The sequence below is a fragment of the Lepisma saccharinum genome, chromosome 3 (genome assembly GCF_977018435.1).
Source record: "Lepisma saccharinum chromosome 3, izLepSacc3.1, whole genome shotgun sequence".
NCBI lineage: Eukaryota > Metazoa > Arthropoda > Insecta > Zygentoma > Lepismatidae > Lepisma > Lepisma saccharinum.
In genome coordinates, this window is record NC_139231.1 from 125,690,339 (window position 1) to 125,708,772 (window position 18,434).

At 37.7% G+C, this 18,434-nt stretch overlaps 1 protein-coding gene across 1 annotated transcript in view; it reads right to left on the reverse strand.

The window, feature by feature from the left end:
• The window catches only part of LOC145985398 (cholecystokinin receptor-like), a 509,562-nt gene that overhangs the window by 137,835 nt on the left and 353,293 nt on the right, over positions 1-18,434 (reverse strand). Inside the window, exon 2 of the mRNA XM_083119372.1 lies at positions 6,551-6,748. Within this exon, the coding sequence (XP_082975498.1) occupies positions 6,551-6,748 (198 nt within the window). The remainder of the gene's footprint in view (positions 1-6,550; positions 6,749-18,434) is intronic.

The following is an 18,434-nucleotide window of genomic DNA, read 5'->3' on the forward strand; positions in this document are numbered from 1 at the left end:
GAAAGCATTGCATATAATTAATTTCCGCCACTTCTAACTACGTTCAGTCAATTTGCACGTATAATTTATTATACCCGCAAATCGCCTGAACGCAGTTAGAAACCATTCGGAAAGCGAATGATACGGCACACGATAGTGTTTTGTCGTTTCGAGCAATCTGCGCGTGCTAGCGCATAGCGTTCGTCATCTGTTTTCCTCCGATGGTGCTGCCGTCAGTGGTCGCGAGGAAACGACCTTCCAGTGCCGCCATACAGTCAACCACTTTTAACCCGCAGCTGCAACATCTTGTAGTAGTATGTCTATGGTTGAGACGTAAATCGAGCATTTTTTATTTATTTATGTTTACCAGTCAGAGCCATCTAGCGACCCTTCTCGTTACCACAGAAGAAAAAAAAATGTTTTCTTTCTGCATTATTGCCCCACCTTTTGTGAATTCTCCGAACTAAGTGTGCATGAACTTTGGACGTGAGAGGTGTTCTTTAATCCTCATATGCCCGTACGTAAAACTAAATAACATATATGCCTTATGGCCACATTTGTCATAGCATGTTTATATTTCGATAAACACATAGACCGTCCTACATGAACACTAACAAACCGCACTCAAATTAATTGAAGAGGTGGAATCACCTCTTCAAAGCTCTGGGGTGAACCTAGGAATTGATAAAACGTTTTCAATTGCTATTTACGTAATTGAAACAAGACTAACCTATCTACATTTAAGGATAAAATAAAGGAAAGATGGCGCCATATATGTATCTCATATTACGACAGGACAATTCTAACCCTTAAGTTTAGACCTTGAACTGGTTTTAGGTATTTGCATTTATTCATTAAACACTCATGTCCATGTAGAAAATGGTTGTTTATTTCTTTACAACAAAATGTTCACTTCTACACTGATTTAAACAACTGCGTATGCTCTTCCTAATTTTATAGTAAGGAATTTTCGTCTGAGAATAGCTCAATAGGTGAAAGTTCGTGCTTAGCTAAGTAAGTACTTAGCAAGAATTATAATTTGGGTTTGATTTTTGTTATTTCGCGTCGCTTTTCTGCCATTTTCACTACGAACAGCCATACCCAGACCGGGATTCGAACTCGGGACATCTGACGTCGTAGCGTGCTGTGCGAGTACCAATGTTGAATAGATAAAATTTATTAAGGAACCAAAACTGAATTATTTTTACATGAATAGAACCTAGGGCCACTGCCCTCGCAGCGAGATAACCTAATCACATTCATCTCGAACGCAAGGGAGGATTAATGATGATTTGGTGAATATCATGTACTGCCTTCCTGGCAGTGTCGCCGATTACGGGGGGTGAGGTGGGGCAGTTGACCCAACTTTTTGCAACCTTTGCTCGCGCACTGAACTAAACCTTATCTACCAATGGCAAGTAAACTGACCTTGGCCCCTAATTTTGGTACCTTGCCCCCTAATTTTGGTACCTTGCCCCCCTAGTTTTGGAACACAATCGCAGCCTGGATTTGAACCCAGAAACTTTGATGGCGAGATTGTGGACGTAACTCAATTTTCAGAAGTAGGACGTATACAGTTTGTAGAAACGTAAATGCCCATGGCGTTTTTTTATTATATTTGTGTCAGGAAACATTAGAGCCTTCCGTTGGGCCATATGCAAGAACAATTTAGAATATCTGCACATGGGAATTTGCTGTCATAAGCTCTGAAGTCCATGTGGAATTTATCTCCTTTTGATGTACTTTTTATTTCCTTTGTGCCAGCATCGTCGTTGGTAGCGCACACAGACGGTGTCGCAAGGCTTAAGGTTTATGTGGCGTGACTCGAGATCATAAATCTCCCGCGTTGTATCACGGAACAGCATCCTCACGTTTTTTTCTCCACCCTGGGATGATTTAAATGGGCAGGCAAGAAACACGGACACTGAGACAACGTCGTCCAACTTGCACTGCTGGGTGGCTTACGACATTGATTTTCTCTTTGCAGTAACGAGATGACATCCGAAAGACACCGAAGCCTTCAAGCTTTGAGGAGCTTAGCTCGAAGCTGAAACACAAAACAGTTTGCTACGTGGCCTCTGCGCTTTGAATGCCCCATGCTAGCCCAAGAGATTGTTCATTTAATTCCTCAAACTTAAGTTTATCGTCGACAATGCCTGGGGAAATTGGAATTGATCCTGGGATTACGTGACGTCAGCAGTTTGTTGTAAAGCTTGGAGGAGTTTAGACAGTTAGATTTTTGCTAAATTCTCTATTGTTCTGTGAAATTGGATACTCTCCGGATGAAAATACTAAGTACACCAGCCCACTCATTCCATTCATACAACAGGGAAGCCATTGAATAACTGAACCTAGTGGATTATGAATGGAACCACGCCTGCTTGCACAAATCAACTGCAGAACCATCGATATTATAATTATAAGGTTAGATGCCATGCCATACTACAGAGCGTTCGAAGTTTGAGAATTTTTTGCTCATAATTTATTGAACTTGTCAACTTAATGAATACATGCATTTGTTAACAATATCTTGAAATACACAAAAAATAATTTGTAAACTTAATGCGAGTAGTGCTGCAATCTCTGAGGTTGGTAACACACTGACAAAGCAGAGCGGTGAAATACACAAAGAGAATATTAAAACTAAATTTGAAACAATCATCCATTGTGGTTTTACCTGGTACAGGATCATGGGGAAATAGACTTCAAAATATGGTTTAAACATAGCGATTCGCTGTAAAGCTTAACGCCTATTAAGACGTGAATTTTAGCGCCCACTGAAATTTATAATCCGCTAGTTTAGCGACTTCTCGCTAGAGTTTACAACTATGTAGGATAGACCTTTTGGAGTTCCCTTAATCATGCCTTTTATATGATGCTGCACTCTGAGCCCGAATGTAAGAAGTATTGCCGCTTGCATCAATGCTCGCACAGCGAAGTTGATTGATTGATTTAGTTTATTTTACTTCGCGTTTTGTGCCTCTTGGCTAATTTGCGAAAATGGGGATGAGTGATGAAATGATGAAATTGATGAATGAACATTCACAAACAACCAAGTGGGATTCGAACCCGGGACCTTTGGCGTCGCAGCGCTATGTGCTAACCACTCGGCCACAGGGTCCGGAACACAGCGAAGTGAACATCTTCGGGGTATAGTGGCCAACAGCCCCCTAGCTGTCAGTTTCATGCAACACGCGCAGCAATTGTGTTCAAAGCCCTCCGTTGAACACCGTGAGAGTCAGTGTTACCAACTAACTAGAAATGTTATCAGACGTGAAAGAAGTCGTGTTAGAATCAATTGTGTGTATAATCGAACATCAAACAAAGTATTTTTTCTAATAAATATATGTGTGTGTGTGTGTGTGTGCATTTAATATGTACGTAATTTAAAATATATGCATGAGTGTTCACGTGCTCATGTGTGCATTATCAGGCGCCTGACTAAACTAAATAACCATTCAAAGATACGAATAATTTAATTTAATGGTGCATTAGAAATAACTACATATATTCGTATTATGCTCATTATACATGCCTAAAATCAATAAACTGTAGATGTGAAATTGTAAGCTACAAAACTAGTGTGACGGAGCAACCCATATATTGGAAATAAATTTCCACATAACTAATTGTTGTAAGGTGTTTTATTATCCAGTATCTACTACAAATACTCTTCATATTTAAATGATCATCAGGATTCAAATATTTAAAAAGTAAGATTCTCATTCAGTCTATTGAGAACTATTGAAGTCGAAAATAGGTGAAAGTACTGTAACAGTTGTCTCGCAAAACATCGCAACATCTATTCCGAACAGAAGGAACTGCCAGAAGCATTTGGTGGGATCACATCATCATTCCGATTGGACAGTTTCAAGCCCAACAGCCAGACGTCTATCAGACTCAGGGGGATCAATTTTTCCTTACAGAAATGCGTGCGATGTCTTAACCTCGCTCAACCGAACGTGAATTTTCTTTAGAGCTATTCCTCCCGGAAAAATCCTTACGTTTAGAGCGATAAACTTGTCATGAACAAGTTCTACCAAACATGAAAAGGGCTTAGAGCGAAAGGAACTATTTCTTCCGGACTAGAACGTAATTCAATTCAAACTACTTATTCTGAGCGGATGCTTATTTGAATGCAAAACAGGGGTGGGGGGATAAAATTCATGACTTATTTAAAAGATATTTTTTGACGTTTTTCTTGAACTATTTTTGCCACCATACACATAGATATGTTTTTTTATAGAAAAGCTTTTTCTAGTAAACGGCCCTGTAAAAAATTTGAACTGTTTGATTAACGAAAATACAAATTACATGTAAATATACAGTTTTCTGTTTCTGATCTGTATATATATGAACCAACTATGAAAACGATTCCTGAGTATGTTAATGAAACTACAATGCATAATTTCAGCAACTTTCCATCCAGTACTACATAATTGCAACTGAAAATATTTTTATAGCCTTTGTGGCTGAATTTTGAAATTTCTTAAATGACAGTTTGCAATACACTAGCTGCCATGTTTATTTACAGTTTAATGATAATGACACTATTTACGGTTTAACATGATTAGTATTTTGTATGTTATTCCACACAAAATATCTGCTATTTTTGCAATAAATATTATTGAATTTTAAGTCAAGATACATTTTGGCATGTTTAAAGTTTACATACTACATTTCATTTGTATGGACTTCGCCCCATTAGTAGAGGAAAATAACCAAACAAGGACCCCACTCCCTGTTTCCGTAAGTCGGTGCTGCCGCGTGGTGGCAATGGGCGAAACACGGGAAGAATAACGAAAAGATTGTGTAGGGAAGATATCAGCAGTAACGTGCAAGTATCAGGCGCTGTAGTCCGCCATGACTTGTTTTTGTGTGAATGAAAGTTTGTACATCGGTGCACAACAGTGGGAATTTTGCTAATTAAGAGAGAGATAAGTAGCAATCTTGTGAGACACTAGTAAGTATTATACTTTGAAATTATGATAATAGTTTGTTTGAAGATACGTGTGGTTTTATTGTATAAACAATAAGACTCCACGAGTAAAATGCACTAAGTAGGACCCCTCAGTGAATGCTTAACATTACAATTGTAATGGAAGCAAAGGGTCGTTACTCGTTAGTAAAGCCCTTTTACATATTGTTTCAGATGTTCAAGGGAAAAGGCAATGCAGGTGGGAGAAGGTGGGATGTCCAACAAATGGAAAGGGCGATTGACGCAGTTAGGGTATTGGTAGTCTATATTATATTACTTTCGTACATCTATATTCTTTATGCAAGCTCAATATATGCAATTCATTTACTACATATCATATATTTACATTTCCTTGGGTCTTTTCCGTTTTTGGAACTTGTTAAAGGAGGGGTCCGACTTTGGCCACTTTTTCTCCGTTTTTACTTTTCGTCACTTTTTACAGAAATGCTTACTGGCAAAGCATCATGCGCTTTAAGGTGGATTAAGTTACTCAAAACGTTAGCAAACATATCAAAGAACCCATTTTATTAAATTTGTAATAGAAATAATATGCCATAATGACACCAGGGATGAAAATCAAAACGGGGGTTCTACTTTGGTCACTTTTCCTCTACATATATTTGGATTCGTTTCTTTCGTTTCGTAGAGTCTGATGAACACTATTAAATGATTACAAGATTAATGTACTTTCACGAAAAGGGATTCTGATATCTACAAAATCTTCATGTACATTGTTCTATAAATTATTTATTTAAGGTAATTTAAATCTGTAATTTCTTTCAACCTGTTTGAAATCAATCCACCTTGATGGAAAAAAAGGAAGTGTATGATTTGAACAAGAAATGCTAGATGACGCAATATACTTCATTGAGATTTAGTGTGGCAATAAGATAAAAAATGAAGGGAAATTACATCGTTACTTTCCCAAAAAACGTGATATAAAACGTTGTGGTACAAACTTTCCACTACAAAGGCATTTACGGAGTAACAATTTGTAGAAAGACATGCAAAGCTTTGAACTCTTCAAGCAAAAATTTTACTTAGCCTAATTTATAAGCCCCGATAAGTTAGTTTTTATCAAATTTTATTTTTTCAAGGCGCCACAAAACTATTGTAAATACTAGTTGAACAGTTTAATATCTTCCTGATAATATCTTAGAATTATTCATGTAATAATTAGGGTGTGAAACTGAGGCATTTATGTAGACAAAAAAATGACCATTTTGAATGTGAGAAAGAGGCGAAGTCTATCAAACATTTTCTGCATAATTTAATTCAAAATGAGAGAAATAGCCATAAAACATTAGAAGATACAATTGGAGCTAAAATGGTGAAATGGAAACTTTGCATGATTTAAAAACACTATAGAAACTTTTATTACATAACTAACTTACGCAGGATTTTATTTAAAGGAGCGAAGTGCACAATTCGTAATTACCATTGTGAAACTTCATTCTAAAAGTTGGTCACAGACAAAGAAGGGTAATCCTGAAAATTCTGAAATTTCAGGTTGGGCTGTAGCCCCATCAATTCCTCCGCTGCGTACGCCTGTGTATGGTGCAGACAAATTGATATCTAGTGTAATGAACGTACCTTTGACAGTCGGTATGAGAGTGCTGAGGCCAGCTATCGGCATCATGAGAGCGAGACTGCAGATCCATATGGCGCATATGAGCTTGTAGGCATGCGATAGCGTCTGCCACCGACGTGACTTCAGCGGGTGGCAGATGGCGTAGTATCGCTCCACGGATATAACCACCAGGGTCCACACGCTAACGGACACAGACACCGCTGGAAGAAGAGAAAGAACGAGAACTTTAAAATGATGGAAAGAGATATATATATTTTGAATCTTAATTCTATTGATAATGAATTTTCAAGTAATGTATTCGCAATGTGTTTTTGAAGGTTTTTCATTTCAAAATTTGAAAGAAAACAATACCGTCATCAAAACAAAAACCTATAATATACAAGTTTACACGTGTGATATGTGAGGAGGGTGTCAGTGTGTGTGTGTGTGTGTGAGAGAGAGAGAGAGAGAGAGAGAGTGGTAGGTTATGATTGATTGAATTATTTTACATTGCATTTCTGCAACTTTTGTCTATTCGCGACGATGAGGATAGTTGCCCAATAATCATATTGGAACTCGGTACCCCTTTTGCTGCGTTAACCACGCCTCCACGGAGGTCCTGACAAAAAAATAGCAAATGCAAGTTTTTTCATGTGTGTGTGTGTGTGTTAGTATAAGTAAGATTTGATTATTACGTTTTCATCTTTGTTACCTGGCCTCACCTTTCTGCCAATTTGGCAAATCGCGACGTTGAGAACGAGTGATGAAATAATGATACTGATGACGCTACAAAGGACACCCATACCCAGGACGGATTCGAATCCAGAAACTCTGTCATCGTAGCGTGCTGTGCAAACCACTCCGCCACGAAGGTTGCCAAGAGATATTTTCTGGATCTCAATGATAACCAATATATCCCGTACGGAGCATTGTCCACAACTTCTATGGTAATGCAGTTCAAGATAAATAACGCTTGGAAACAAAATCGCAGTCGGGACATCAGAGGGGGCAGAGGGGGCGATGGCACCCGGTTTAACGATCTGAGCTCCTTACTGCCCTCCGCCCAGAGCAACAAACGAAAACAGATTAATTAAACGAATGCTCTTTTCGACCAATAATTCATTTTAGTCGCTAATTAGGGACATATTAATTGTATCAGCTCGCACGGAAAATATTTTTTCCCTCCCCTGCTCCAAACTCACTTTCTTCAGGCGTCGTTCCTGTGATATTGTAAATAAATCCAAAGAAATTCTGCAACAATGCTACAAAGTTTGAAATGAAAACATTTCTCTCTCTCTCTCTCTCTCTCTCTCTCTCTCTCTCTTTCTCTTTCGCATTGAAAACAAGCCTTGGGATGTTCTATTTTTCGCTTCAGTTGACATGACTTTTGTTTTCGGAAGCCTGAAGCGCTCCTCCCCATTTTAGGCAGTAACATACTGGGATTCGTTCATTCTTCTCTTGCGCCCTGTTTCCCTTTTCACCTCCCTTCGGCAACTAGCAGCGCCTTCTCTTTTCTTCTTGTGTGTGGAGAAGTCTGTACCTTCAGGCTTGTAAACAGAGAAAAATAAAAAAAAATCCTCTTTTACAGCTTTTCAGATTCAAATAAACTCAACGAATTATAACAATTGTATTGTTATTTATATCTTGTTCACAGCTTAGCCAACATAAGAATGCCCCCGAGAAACTCGCGAACTGAAGTGCACAGTCATTTGCTTTCTACTCTCGCATCCTCTTCTTGTGTCTTTTGACAGTGGCGCACAACTTGCCAACGCAGGAACACGGAAACAATGCAAGCAGCTGATTGCATCGCCCACGCTTCCTTACGGTTGAAAATTCGGACTACATCGCCACAGGGGATTTCTTACCTTGATCAATTGTAACTTCATCCCTCTTTGCAGATGATAATGCCCTTTAATGTACAATCACTCACAAGAAAAATATACCTACACCCTGCATGATGTTATGTGTATTACCCAACTTATTACATTAGCTTAAAATAGATTAAAAACTCATTCAAATACCAGGGGGTTTCTCATGCTAATTAGCCTCGAACTCCTGTCTTAGTTATTCATGACATAATCTTTCGTGTTATTCCAAACAAATTATCAGAATCCTACATAAGTTGAGTCAGGTAAGTTATTGAAAGTGAACTGACATATTCATTTAAGACAACAAATCTTTCCACGTCGAGAAAGAAATTAAACACATCGCCATTAGTTAGTTGTATAACGGTTAGTACATTGAGATGAATAATTTTACGATTGGCGAGTTCATGTTTACATCATAAATTAAGTTTATATTTATCCAGAATCAAGCTTTATGAAATCTTCTCAATATGAAATATTTTTAAACATACATTTTTAACATATCTGACGTTGTGAAATTGTACAAGGGAGTAATAAACTCTATGGCTTTAAACTAACTTGAATAACAATATTTTAAATGAAAAGTTCACCCATCACTGTGAAGTTAAACAACACGCATAACCCACACAGGGAATAGAGTATTTCAGGCTTAATTTTGTTGCCAATGAGTGTACGTACGTTATGAAAGACAAAATTTCAATTCCACCTATGTCCTTGTAAAAGTTAACTGGGACTGGTCCTACAGTTTAAAGTGGACTCCTAAGCACCGCATTGTGAACCAACTTGACAAGAAGAAGTCCTATCTCAAGTAAATCTTAGCCAATGATATTACTTTTTGTAATCTTCTTTACAGAGTAATTTGATAGAACAATAGAGTATGTTACACTTCGATGTAATTGGATATTTGGACATTAAAATAATGCTATGATTAAAACATAATACTCTTGTTATGTCATTGAATTCTAGTACACGACGCAATTGTGTAATTTCATGAAGTGGTTATGAACTAACCTGTAGATTTTTCGCTTACTGAAGGATACGTTACGGATGTACCGTTTAACCAATCAATGCAAGTGCCCAGTCACGTGCCCAAATTTGGGGGGCGGGGCTGGTGGGGGTCGTAACCCCCATCTTTGTCCCAGTATTCCTTAAAAAATTACATCAAAGGCAGGAAAGATGGCAAAATGAGGACTGCACGCCACTGCATGATTGATTATGAAGAGTATTGTATTGTACTAATTAATAATAATTTTGACATGATAGTACATGACGAAGCATGGAACATGTTTACCCGCTCTTCCACTTACCGATGTGCACACCGGGACGACCTCTCTATGTAGAATCTATCATTAAGGGATAGTGATTACACTTTAATTTTCAACAACAGCTCCGACATCATCATTGACTGACTATTTATACACAGGAGGCAATCTCTCATGCAAATCCCTTGAACTGTGACCTTGTGCCAAGTTTCGTGCAGCGTCTATGAATGATCAATCCCTAATTTCATTTCAGTTCAAGGTCGGTTTTCTACAAGGCCTTTACAACTTAATTGGCTAAAATTTGTTTGGACGGGCAGGGAATTTTCAATAGGTAAACCGTTAACGGCGACAAATCCAGTGGGCAAGCGGGCCTTATACACGCAACTAGGTGTATGCAACCTTGCATTGTTCATAGATTTGCTCATTGACGTGAAAGCGCTGAACTAATACACGGAAGAGCTTTCAAATTTATGAATGACGCAACGAACTCGTTGTGCTGTAAGTTTTTGTCCTAGATGCACCGAGAAACAAAATCAGTGGTCCAAATACGGTAGCTATAAATCCCTTTAACTTCAATGTTCAAGTAGCGTACGATGAACACTAGACAGAGGGCGGGTATTTTGTTGATGAAACTGGTCTGGTTATGCAGTATATTGTTAATCCACATGTTAGAGTTCCGGCGTAGCTAATTAGTTAACGCTCTCTCCTTTCTTGATACCGGTCTTGGTTTCGACGTCCGACGGGATCTCTCTCTCTCTCTCTCTCTCTCTTTCTTTTTTCTTTCTTCCTTTCTTCCTCTGCTCGAAAATTTGGTGTTGACCCGAAACAAGCGGTACGGAGTTAAGTCTTAGTTTAATTAGCATGTCAGAATGAATTATCAATATAACTCTGACAAAACATATTTTCTAATGTACAGCAAGTGGCTTGTTGGATTCTTCAAAGTATGTTTATGGCATTATAAATTTACAGCTGTGCAAATGACATAAATTTGGACAAATAGAAATCCGATTATACAACCTAAGCGGTCCAATAAGTTATCCATGATTATCTACTAAACAAGAGCGTTCGAATACTTCGGAATGAAGTTTGAACTTAAGTCCTAACTAGCACTTTCGTATATAGGCATTAAGAGCAACGCCTATAACAGAGCTTTTGCTACAATTACAATGGCCGTACATAGAATAATAAAAGTTCATACATACCATACAAGTCCACCAGAATATATATGTACACTTTTTCGCGCATTTCATGTCATTCGTGGAAAAGTAATGTACAGTCAACCGCAAAGATAATATTAGGCAAATTTTACACCGCTATTTCCTTTACTTTCTTAATCTACATCCTGTGTTTTTTTAAGGAATGAAACTACGTTAGTTCGAAGCGGGCATTGTCCTCTGCTTATTGATTTCAATTCATTTGCATCACACAGAATGAAAATGGTGATAGACAATTCGTCTACTGTTTCTTTTGCTGTTGTGTGTACAAGAAATGCATACGAAATACATTACATGTGCTCTTTACACTGTATTATTTTTACACATTTCTTTAGGCATCCATGATGGGGTATTGATAACGTGGTCGCCTTGTACTCAAGGGTTCCATATCTCGTAGAAGCACATACCCATACAGCACACAGATGTCCAGGATATAACTAGTGGATGCTTTTTGGATATTCGTGCCGAAGTACTACATATCTAAGAGGTATATTGAAATATCCAGTAGACATCCGTTGGATATTCCGTGGATGTCCGTATGTACGTCCAGGGGACATCCATAATATATCCCATAAGGATATGATTGGGACATTCTGTGTGGAAATCCTGTACATATCCAGGATGGGATAGCCGTTGGATATGCATGAGCGTCTAGTAGATACCCATAATATCGACGATACTCGTATCTTTAGAAGTTTTTTATTTGGATAATTGTTTGGATCCAACTTTGAACTACATATCCAGTTCCGATTAGCCTATCTGTGCATAAAGTGGGGTTAAACGTCAAACATGTATTTTTAGACAAAAGTTTTACTTTAGAATATTCTTCCACCCTTATTACATGTGGCACAATAGTTACTCTTTGTATGGTTTTGGTTGTTTAACGTTGCTTGCCACCTGAAAGAGATAATTGCGACGATTTTTGGTTAACAAATTAACGAAAGAAGAGAAGAAATCAAAATAAGACAGTCAAGATCTTCCCCAGGATTCGATTTAAGACCAACAGGGTCACAGCTCTTTGCATTACCCACCTCGCCCACGAGACCTGACAGGTGACAACTTAGTTTGAAACTAAAAGCAGTTTATATTACTTTTAAAAAAATAAACCGTCCGTTCGGAAATGACGTTACGTGATAAGGTTAAAGCGAGATGCAATTTTTCCATGAGAAGAGTCAAGAAACTCGTGAAGGACGAAATTAGCTTTCTTTCCCTCTTCTCAAAGTCCTACAACAATACTTCTAAGGAAAACTTGACAATCTGAATTGCAAATTAAGCTTAACTTCAAGGCGATAACTTTAATGGGAAAACTTTGTATTTTCTTCGGTGACCTGGGTCAAGGTATTCTTCATGGAGACAGTGCCCCCCCCCCGCTAAGACTCGCTTCCTTTTTAAATTCAAAAGACAAATAGCACTTAAGAGAATGAATGAGGGGGGGGGGAGAAGTTGAAGAAACATTAAACTTGACAGTAAGCTTGTAGCGCGGGAAACAAAGAAAAAAGGCTGGAAAGAAATGAAAAGCGCGCGAAACAGGGAAAAAACGCAGGAAAAAGAAAAGATTAATAGTTCTCGCAAACAAATTAGCTCCGAAAAAGGATAAATAGCAAGGACGTGACCTCGGAAAGAAGCTTTTGCCAATACAGGGCTTTACAACAACCACCCCCTCCCCCTTCAACTATTCACCCTCTTTCTTGGAAATATGCAAACGAATTGCCTGGCGAGAGATTACTCTGTTTCGAGTTTTGCACCACGGAGAAAGTTATATGATACTTTCTCCTTACCAAGGTGAGGCCTTAACGCAAGATCTGCACATTAAAAATTTAACCCTGAACATCTTTGCATTGTACTCCGGCAATTTCGTTTCGTGAATGTGGCCAACGAAGCAAGAAAAAGCTCCCCAAGGGAAATTGAACGGGAAACGAGTTGCTTCACAGGAACGGATGGAATTCTACCTTCTTCAAGGGAATGAATAGGAATACCATCAGGAAAGCCTGGTGTTCCCTGTCAAGGTTCTCGCATTTCAATCAATATGTATACAAATGCACCGAAATATAGTTCACGATTCTGAATTTACTCTTTTGCACGCTAGGTAGTGCCATGGTTACAAGATCGACTGAATGTAGAGAGTGTTGTGCAAGTGCTTTGACTTTTGAAACATCAAATATTTATTAGTTTTTGTGGTGTATTATGTGTTATGGAAGTTATTTAATTTTACTTTCCTAGATTCAATAAAAAGTTAGATATTAATGAATTGGCCTAACAGCAAGTGTTAACATAATGGAAAGAAGGCAAATCCGAATCATTCTGTAAAACAAAAAATAGTATGGGAATGAAAGGGAGAGAAACAATATAATAGAAAAAGGTGAGTCAATGACAGAAATGTAGAAGGGAAATGAGAAAGATGAACAGATTAAATTATTTTTAAAAGGTGGGTTAAGGGAAGAATGAGAAAACGAGAAGAAGTTGCACAGTACGAAACAGAGATAATGAAAAGCAGAGAAGAAAGATAGATTGAGAAAGATGAAATGAAAATATTCAGGAAAGAAAAAGAACAACAGATAAAAATAAAACCTAAATGAGAGATATAGAGCACAAGCAAGATGATGATACCCATCACAGAAACAGAACAAGACAATACAAAAAGAGATAGGTTAAGGAAGGGAAAAGACAGAATTGAAGATAAACGAACTGTACGAAAGAAAGAGCAAAAGAGAGAAACAAAGGAATTTGAATTGAAATATAAAGATAAACAGAAAATGAGGAACAATGCAACTCGATTCGAAAAATTCAATACAACTATGTCAAAAAAATAGTTGTCCCTGATTTGCAGGCTTTAAAGTCAGTATATTTATTCTTGTGTTTAAGAATTGAAATCCAATCTAGAGAATATAAATACAACACCCTATCATCCTTCTTTCTTTTATCTAACATATGTTCTTATTGATATTTCCAAACTTACTTTTGAAATCACAATGTACATACACCAATGTATACCTTTTAATTTTCAGTCTACTTGATTTCTCATTAGGATAGGCACAATAATAAATATTATAGATATTAGGACAACATACTCAAAAAATTGACAACTACGAGGTAAATAAAAGTAACATTTACAGCACAATAGCCGAACTATTTACAAAAGTATTACACAAAATACTGAAATAACAATGAATAACCTAACATGACCTGCAAATATTTCCTCTATATTACGTGTAATGCCACTGTGACCTATTTAAGTTCCTATGGTGGTTGCAGGTAGATAAGCTAAAATCAATGTGGATTATTAAATGATAGAAAATTACCATAATTCACATGCTGTGGTTTGCATAATTTTGGCGCGTGTGACATTTCGCTGATTATAGTTATTAAGTCGGAAAGACTGAGATAATAATTTTTATGATAAATTGGGAAAATTATTTGGAATTATCCACTGTTTCAGACTCGCTGGCAATGAAACGTTGAAAATCCTGCAAACAAATTCAAAGTTATAATATGAATTGTGTATCAGAATGTAGGATACATTTTCAGTAGTTTAAGAAGCGTTTCATAAAATGATTGGAAATAACCGATTGGAATGTTGGAATTGGAACCGCAAAAAGAAGTTTGGGTCAATTTCATCACATAATCACTAAGGAGCGGAAGTTGATGACCTAAAAAATATACATATATGACCTATAGAATGTCCTAAAAAATGGGGAAAATGACGTAAATTTGTTAGGTTCAGCTTAAAAATTGAAATGAAAAGAAAATTAAACAAAATGCAATCTTGCTTTAAAAAAATAAGGCACCAAATGATAGCACATGCACATTTAATTAACATATACAACGAGGATTTCAAATGGAATCAACTGAATAATTTTAAACCAATTTAATGAAAAAGTTGTATACACTGAATGAATTGGTGTAAAATGCATTAATTTCCCGCATGTAGTGTGGTGCGTTTCTGTGGAACTGTAAAGAAAAAGAAATTACCACGATCCAAGTAAGATAATTTTTGTTTAGAAATTTAACAAATTGTATAAAAAATATGGAAACCAAAATCAGGGACGCATTCGGGAAAGGGTTCATAGACATGCGCCCCCCCCCCCCACCAGGAAAAAGTACGTCGGAAAAGTAATTTTTAACATCAGAAATTGTTTGAAATATCTGAGTTTGCCCCAGACGGGCACCTGGTGGTTTCACCCGACACAACAAAGACTGTCACCAGTTCAGCATTTGTTTTGCTCGTAAATGGCAATCCTGCGAGATATACCTAGGTATATAGGCCTATGTTCACCTTGGTGAAAGACTCAAGAAGATTACCAAAATGAAAGAAGTGACAAAATACTATAACCGTATCATGCCGAAGGCATGACTCGAATCCGGGACCCCGGGCGCCATAGTCCGATAGTCTAATCATTTCATAAAAAGGGCCCGAGTATGAAAGAAGCTGGAAAGAGCTTCTTTCAAGCAAATGCCACCTGCGATCTTCAGCGAGTGTAAAAATCCGCTGATACGAATTCTTCCGGAATCGCAGACACAGCTTTACGCTGAAAGCACCGTTATTGAGAGACGCGGTCTCTCAACGGCCTAAGTTCGAATTTCGTTTAAATAGCTTGAGAGAATATTTCTCGCCCCAGTCGGTATCTGAAATCTATCGCGTGCACAGTTAGTGCCTCGGAATTATACAAGTTGTTGAACTAAGGAAGTTATGGCGTGAATAGTTGTTACCGAACGTTACAAAAGGAGTTACAGCGAGGAGTAGTACTCGTACAATATCGGAAAGGAGTTTTATTTCAGGAGAGTTCATCAGAGTTTCTTCATCAACGAACCAGCGAGTCGAACGTCACTTCGAGATCTACGTTCCTCTATCCTTGTCTTTCATTCTCTCACACCCCTGCCAGACCAGTCAATTGTAGTGTTTAAAGTTAATCGTGAGTGTTGTTCTTATTTCACAGGGCTAGCCCCCTTGCTTGGTTAAGTGTAGACGTAGCTTTTCAGAGCTATACCCCCTCTTCCGATACACCTCTCGCAGCCAAATAACTTCGAATATCAGGCTTCACATAGCCTATCTACGATCCCTTAATTTAAACGATCGGGGATTGTACGAACGAAACAATACACCGAAATTTGCGAGAAACGACGGAAAATGCCGAAAATTGGGGAAAATGACCTAAAACCTGAAATTTGGCCAAAAATGCAAAAAATGCACATTAAGATTATCTTTTTGGGTTCTAGACGAAGTGTAATATTGTGTATATTTAATGGGCATCGTGTCCGAGATGTCAGAAAAAAACATGACATTTCATCAACTTCCGCTCCCTAATAATCACTCATTCTCCTCTTCGCGATTAGCTAGAAGTCGGGGTGTGAAGGGTAACCCTTCCACGTAGTATACTGAATTATCAACCTCTCTTCCAAGTAGTACACCTTTGACTGCATTTTGCAGACTAACGAGGTTCTGGCGACTGGACCTACAGCCAACATAATCTTTGTAGGACTTTGTGTGTGTTGTCCTGTGTTTTTCCTTGTTTGTGCTGAGTGTCCTTTTACAGCCTCAGCTTTTAACTGAAGTCGGAATATTTTAGTCCCTGCAATACATTATTTTATTTAAGGTAAGGGACTGGACGCCGTATCATGTACGGGTGCAAAATAGCCTAAGTGCTGACGCACCCAAAATTTTAAATTCAATCTAAACAATCAAGCTAAAAGTGGCAGTAACGCGAAGTAAAATAAACTAAATCATTGAACTTATCTGTTGCAGGTTTACGTAAAACTGTAGTTATCCTTTCTCATTTCTCCACATGGCGTATTCGATGTAATAATCAAAGGCTGTCATTGAATTTTAAATGACTTTATCGCTTCCATTCCCCCACACAATCTGATGATGACGCTGAGAAAGGTTTTTGGGCCGGAATTTACCATAGCTGTTCTAGCACATAACCTTAAGAAGGTTTTTTATTTTGAGGTTGGGAAACAGGAGGCTCAGAGTAAGTATTTCGTATGAATTCTTATCCAACTGGTCGCCAGGAGCATTCGGCCAATCAAGATCAAAGGCTCGATTAAACTCTAACTCTGGTTTATGATCAACTCGCTTATTATTTACTTAAAGTGTGCCAGAGATCCAATTTCTAAAAGGAAACTATACACATCCATAAAATTAGACATTAATATTCGCTAAACCATAGTGACAGTGACAATTCTCAGGAATATATTTCGAAATAACATATTTTAACTATTGTTAAAATAATAATAATAACTATTGTTCAGACTTAATCTATTTTCACTTACTTTTTTATGGCACTATTAATTAACATGCATTTAACTTTTTAAGTAAGTAGATAAAAATCTTGGATGTAATTCTTTTGAGTTATTCGAGGTTTCTTGGCCATTGCAGATCCACCTATTTATCATTATTATTATTATTTGCATTGGAGGTTACGTTGAGAGTCATAATGACGTTTATATTTATAGCTTACATAGTGCTTCCGTCGTGGGCTTGACGGTCCGCATTAAACATAAAAATAATTAGTGTATTTAAGCAGATTGCAAAAATATTCATACAGTAATAACGATAATATAGATGACGATATTAAAGTACAGGCAACAAACAATGTTAACTTGAAAACCAAATAGGCAAACATTTCATACAGAGAGGAGGAAAATGGAAGGAAACTATACAAGACCCAACTACGCAAGAGATTCAGTGGGAAAGTGGACATGCTGTCCCGGGAGTCTCTGGAGCAAGCGAATAAAAACGAGCCCTATGCGGAAATAGTGACTCGAGAGGGCTCCACCAATGAACGCGTGTGAGGGGAACTGAGTGCATGGAGGGAACAACACGGCTACTGCTACCAGCCGTTTACAGCAGTGCTTTGCTCAGCCCCAATCGCTTTCACTCTTTCTTAACCATTATGGGCGGCATTGCTCCACAGATTCCCGAGACAGGGAAAGTTTACAATAGACAGGAATATCGGGACTTGTTGGTATACGATTTAATACAGTAAAACCTCGTTAATCCAGACCCCGATAAGCCGGACTTCGCTTAATTCGGACAGGCAAAAGAAAAAAAAGACAGAATGCAAGGTTTTAAATGTGGCTAGAAGTCAACAAGAGAACTTCCCAAAGAAAATCTAGTCAACCACTGATGAAATTCTGTTTCCTGTAGACTTTGTACTGTACTGAATAGTGTATTTAGGCCTATGCCCTTTAAATAAACGTATTTTGTTGCTATAAAAGGAGTCTTAATACACTTTCTACTATTTTTTTAGGTTATTTCAGTTAATCCGGACTTTCGTTAAACCGGTCAACTTATACCCCCATTAGTCCGGATTAACGAGGTTTTACTGTACATTAAATTTTTAATAGCTATTAAGTTGCTTCAAATGCTCCGAAACTGACAACAAATTTCTTAAAACATAAACAATGATGTACATTACTTTTCCTAAGTAAAATTAAGATTTGAATCAGAAAATCGAGGAAGCAATAGACTTTTTGTTCTTCACGGGCATCCTAGCGTGGGACGGGAAGAGTTCCTTGCACTGTGCTCACAATAAAATGCTTTTTTCTTCCCTTTCCCTTCTTCTGCCT